Genomic DNA, 6,000 nt, shown 5'->3' on the forward strand with positions numbered 1-6,000 from the left:
TTTTAGTTGTTTTTCTGCAGATCTGTGTGGGAGTAAAGTGGAAGACATAGTGTTTCAAATTGATATAAGTTATAAAAAGGAAGCTAAGACTTAGTGTTTCTAAAACACTTGTGACTTTTTACAGGGAACAATTAAAATTTCTTTCGATGCTTTTCAGGATCTGTGAAACACGACTCCTCAACACACACACACACACACACACACACACACACACACACACACACACACACACACACACACACACACAAACTACATCGCTGTTTCCTGAACCAGAGGTTGTGACACACTTTTTCTCGACAACACATAGGCAGTGAAATCTGTTGTCATGCATGAGTGTGTTTCCATACTGCCTTACTGCTGCTTGTAGCATCAAGTGAATTATTAAGTACCTAGCTTCAAAAAGCTTGTAAAACTCTGTCCTCTTCCAAATCTGAAACTTTTTTTTTCTTCCCTTCTCCTCTTTTTCTCTCCTTCTCTTATTTTTGTCAGCTTCTCAAACATCAAGTTGTCTCCGGGTTTTCAAACGGGCTGAAAAATAAGAGTTTCCCCAGCTTGCAAGCGCATTCAAAGGGCGCGTTCTTCAGATGTGCCACCTTGCAGCGTGGTGGTGGCTGTGCAGGAACAGGATCATTCAGATATGCTAATGGATCAGCGGGGTAGCTCCAAGCGCGGCTTACCCCGCTTTAAAAGACAGCTGCCTTCTCCCTTTCTTTTCATGCCCTACTCTCAGCCTGCCTCTCTCTTTCCCACTCTACATTGATAGCAGGTTGAAATTTAATAACCATTAAATTTCGACTAATTAGACAGATAGAGCAATTAGCTGGGTGCATGTAAATCCAGGTCGGGAAATATGTCGGACAAAGAAGAGTTCAGAGGATGAGTTTGGCCAGTCGCTGAACGCAGCTGAGGTTAGAGTCGGCACAGTGTAGGCTAATGATATCATGCTCAATGCAGAGAGCTGCAGATAATAGAGCAAGTGCCCAGTGGCCCTCCCCTTGGTAAAGTGGCCCTCTGTGTCAGTGCCTGTGTGTTAGCCGTTGGCTGTGCCGCCGTCCCACACTCTCCTGGGCTATCTATTCTCTCCAGCCAGAGTCATGCTGCGCAGGAATCCTGGGTGATTGGGTTTCTTTCAGGGGCCTTATAGTCAGTCATAAATCGGAGGGGATCCTGCCCGGCCCCTCTCTCTCGCCCCTAACCCTGGCTCCAGCTGGCAGGGGACGATTGTTGGAGAGCCGAGGTCATTGGAGGGTCGCTCTCTATGGCGCTTCTTAACTCCCTTTGCCTATTTTTTTGTACCCCCTCCACTTTACTATCCCCCCCTCCCCTTTTCTGTGTCTCCCAGCTGAGGTTGCTAGGGTTTGGTATTTGCTTTTTAAGACCATGTTGTAATTACAGAGGAGCTCTACTCCCCTTGCCGCCTCTGGCTCACTCGTCTCTCTCTCTTTTTTTTTTATCACTGCTGATTGGTGGTAAGAAGCTATACTGGGGCCATCTCACCGCTCCACAACAGGATTTTGTACTGTCTCTCCCCCTGAGCACACACAGAACTGATTCATTCACATCTTCTGACCTTTTCTGCAGCAGAAAGAGGGCGGCATCCTCACTCCAGACAGACAGCGAACAAACGTGAAGACCTCTCTGCACACCTACAGAGAGGAAATGAGTACAAATTTTTGTTAGCATTTGCATGCAGTCGCTGCAAAACAAACTGAAGGGGAAAAAAGTACTTTGATAAAAGTGCAACTGTTGCATGTCAGGAAAATTTCTCAAGTTGGACAACAAATCAATGTGCTATACGCTCAGGTCACATTTCTATCTGCTATAAGCCAGCGGCTGCTCGCTGTTTTAGGAAGAAGAGTCTGTTTTTGCTGTTAAAGCAGCAATGCCACCACAGAGAACAGCAGACACAGCCCTGAACTGTCTTTTCTGTGGGATTGCACCCCTCCGCCAACATCTGGGACCATAAACCAGATCAAAAAGTGACAGCAAAAACAATACCTCAGTGACAACAAACAATCATTGTACCACTGGACAAGACGTGGAGGAGGAGTCGCCTTGAACAGCAGTTTGGCCACGGGGGGAAAGGTTTTCACAAGCAAGATGAGGGCAGTCGTTAAATTATCTGGGTTCTCAAGTGCTGTCTTGAGCTCAATTTGTATTATAGGAAAAGAAAGCTAGAGTTAATTCTAACCAAAATCCTGTAAACTGCAAAATAATACAGGAACAGGGGCTGCCTTTTAGAGCTTTTAGTGCAGCTGCTGCACAAACCTGACTGCTATAGATGTCTGTGATGCAGCAGCTAGTCATAAATATGCTGTACGAATAACTCATTAAAATACAGGCTGTAACTAAACGATTATCTCCGCATCACAAATCCTTTAGAGTGAGTGAAGCATTTGATGCTATGCAGAGGCTTGTCTTTCCCCCCTAACACACTTCAAAGCGAACAGAACCAAAATATCACAGAAATGTGTACAGTGTATCACTACACAAGCATGGCCAGTCTTTCATCTGAATGGAAAAGTGCCACAAACTAAGCATTGTTGCTTATGAAATAGGATACAGGCTGGGGAAAGCTATTGTTCTATTTCAGTTTGCTTGAATCTCCTGTGTTGCTTGCTGACTCGCCGCTTCACCATCCTGACTTCTGACAAACAGCATCTGCACCAGGGACGCCATTTCTTCCCACGAGGCAGATGGGAACAAACCCAGGATAATCGCTTAAAAAATAACAAAAAAACAGGACGCCATTAATTGTTTGCCCCGATTGAAGTATGTCCCTTGGTACCCGACAGGAATTTTATTAATCATTTTAGTGGTTTGACTTATTGGGTGCCAATGAGCACAGATGAATCGTCTGGCGAGGAACAAATCGTTGGTAGAAGCCCACATTACTCTGCATAAGCCAGACCTATTCATAACTATAGACAGGGAATCCATAGTGGACACCACTGCTGCGAGTGTATGAAGAGCCAGAGTAAAACCAGACCAGGGCTCCTGGACTCTGCTCAAGAAACCTAATTCACAATCATATTGAAATTTGTATCTAATTTTAACAACTTCCAGCTGGTGAACATAAGAATATTATTGGATATGGGTTTCTCTTTATTTCTAGATATAGACCAGACACTCAGTGGACCTAAAGAAACATCACTCCCCATTAAGCCCAGACCACTGAAGCTTAAATGTTACCAGCTTGACAAAATAGACATGTTTGTGGGCAGCTGGAGGGGCTCAGGCTTGTTCAGACATGTCTGAACAGACAAGGTGACATTATAAGAAAGCAAGGATGATATCTCAAGCAGTTCTCCATTCAAAAGTAGTGCAAAAAATGAGGTGGAAAACTATATCGAACATGTGAGTTATAAAGAAAATGGTACTTGTTATGCAGACATTCATGAGGGACTGCACTAATTGAAAGAATCTAATTGGACAGAGGCTTACACTTCAACACTCTCTGCTTTTTGTGAACATGCCTTCGAGGTAAATCAGTACAAGAAACTGTACTTTAGGGCGCCAACAATATCTCTGAGCTAAAACAACAGTATCATACATCACATCTCACAACAGACTGCGCTGAGGAGTGACATTTGTACAAGATATCATAAACACATATCAAACATCAACACTGAGCTGAATGTCAACAAGCTTAAACTCACACCTCCAGACAACAGAGCAAACAATTACTGAGTCAGAGTCTGTGCAGAACTGAGGACTTCCTCCCCGTGTTGTCGGAGCTGTCTGCTTTAGCGTTGTTAGAGCACCAGTTTAACAGCCTGGCTGTGGCCAGATCACAAGGGCTGTAACTCCTGGATGAAAGGGCTTCACCAAAAGGTGCTAATGGAAACGTCCTGAACCTGAAACCCTAGCCTCTCTGTCAAAACCGCAGAGGGGAAGGGGGCGAGAGAGCGAAGTCGAAGCAGACGCTGAAATCTAGAGAGGCTGTGGTTATTTCTCCCAAGTGAGAGGGTCATGGTGGTGACAGCGTGTCTTTGCAGTCGTTGCTTGTGGATGGGGGACAAGGGTGGCAGTCATCACAAGAAAGAGGAGTTGTGGGAGGGGATTGGGGGGTGAGGATACCAAACAGTATGTGTCAGCATGCAAAGGACACGAGGCTCTCTGAGCAGGTGTTTGTGGACCATCGGCTGTCGGCCCGGTTGACAGTTAAAAGTCTGCTTACACTGAAGGCAGACTGTCAACAGCACTTGACACTTAAGACAGCACTTAAGGCACGAACATTTTGTTTAGCCTCCTTTTGGCCTCCCTCTCACGCGATTGAAGGTACGCATCTTCTCAACATCTGTAGTGAAGATGAAACGGAATAATAATTGCACACACCCATTAAAAAGGCCTCTGTTTTTCTTGCGAGCTTCAGACACAGACTTCGTTGTCGAAAGAAAGAAGTTCAGTGGGTTGTTACATTAAGGCCGAAGTTAAAACATGCACACAAATGCATAGCAATTTTTGTCAAATTACAACTAGATGCAGTATGTTTGCCAAGTTCCAATTAAGATTTAAGAGGTGTTGAGATCAAACACAAAGAAAACACAAAGAAAACTTTAAAAGGCACAGTGTTTATGCACACAGACTGGCTCTGGAGGATACAAACTGAAGCTAATACTAACACAAATCAAAGTGACTTTCAAATAGTTCAGCTTCATTTAAAAAAAAAATAGCATGTTTTTTGTTATAAAAAAGGATTTCAAGCTCGTGTCATACAAAACTTAAATCATGTGCATTTAGAGTTTCAAAAAATAGTACCAGAGCCAGACTTATGTCAGTTTTACTGACTTTTATTCATTAGTTGGGAAATGGTGTTAAAACTATTTTCACTAACTTTAGTCTAATTGTCATCATATTCATATTCAATCATTTAAAAATATGACTAAATATCCAAAGAACTGTTTACTTAGCTCAGTTAAGTCGAGGATATAAAAGCGCACATTATAATCCATCTCTGACTTTCCTAAACCAAAGTAGTTTTTGCCGATTTAAACTACAGAAATGGCGAGTGAATAGTAAACTTACTTTTTATGATTTATTTATGACACCAAGAGATGAAAATGCATTAAAAATGATTCTGATCTTTAAAGCAAACGAAGAAAGAGATTTGATCCAAATAATAAGTACCAGCAGCACTTTACTGGGTTTCTTTCTTTATGCTAAGCTAGGCTAACAGTTACAGTTAGCCTAGCTTAGCCTAAAGATGAAAAGTGGGACAATAGCATGGCTGTATCAAAAGGTAAACACTTACCTCTAAAGTTCACTCGCCTTCTCTTGTTTTTAGATCAATACAAAAGCAGTTTTACTCAACATTATGTATCATGGTCTTTTGTTCCCAAGCGCAATGACCATATTTTTTGCTTTTGTGCTTTTTGGTTAAGCTAACATGGCCTTGTCTGTAGTTTTATATGCATAGGGCAGATATAAGTGTCTCATTTGTGTCATTTGAAATTTGTCAACAAACCAAATAAGCTCAAACTCTGTACAGTCACAATAAATGTAACAAAACACCGACACTAAGGCTGAACCAGGTGTAATGTAGTGACTTCCGCTTTCTATGCTAATTTAGTAAATTGGTTAAGGAACATTCTAGTCATACTTCCCCAAAATAGTTTTTTATGTACTCAAAAATCATAAATTCTTCTCAGCTGACCTACCATGTTTGTAATGAAATAATTTATGTAAATGAAAAACAAAACAAGAATGACTTTGAAAGGAAGATAAAAACCTGCTTCAAGCTAAGAATCACCGCGCTTTGCTCTTAGTAATGATCTTAAGAGCTCAAACCTGGCATGGGTCTGTCACATCCAATCTGCACTGATAATTTTATTAAACTGTTATAACAACAATCTTTAAACATTCACTCTGCTCCTTTTTTATCCCCCTCAAGTCACTGGCTTCTTATCAGAGTCAATAAGACTCTTTTCAAAGCCCAAGTCAACATCTTTTTCCATAACAAGGAGAAGCAACTGCCTTGTTTGTAGGGGCTGTGTAGCA

At 42.0% G+C, this 6,000-nt stretch overlaps 1 protein-coding gene across 1 annotated transcript in view; it reads right to left on the reverse strand.

Moving 5' to 3' along the window:
- The window catches only part of LOC116323493 (transmembrane protein 132D), a 53,609-nt gene extending 48,456 nt beyond the window's left edge, over positions 1–5,153 (reverse strand). The window contains exons 1-2 of the mRNA XM_039620539.1: positions 5,029–5,153; positions 1,571–1,646 (exon numbers count right to left, since the gene is read on the reverse strand). Of these exons, the coding sequence (XP_039476473.1) occupies positions 1,571–1,598 (28 nt within the window). The 5' untranslated portion in view covers positions 1,599–1,646; positions 5,029–5,153. The remainder of the gene's footprint in view (positions 1–1,570; positions 1,647–5,028) is intronic.
- Between the last annotated feature and the right edge of the window lie 847 nt (positions 5,154–6,000).

The sequence above is a fragment of the Oreochromis aureus genome, linkage group 12 (genome assembly GCF_013358895.1).
Source record: "Oreochromis aureus strain Israel breed Guangdong linkage group 12, ZZ_aureus, whole genome shotgun sequence".
Classification (NCBI taxonomy): domain Eukaryota; kingdom Metazoa; phylum Chordata; class Actinopteri; order Cichliformes; family Cichlidae; genus Oreochromis; species Oreochromis aureus.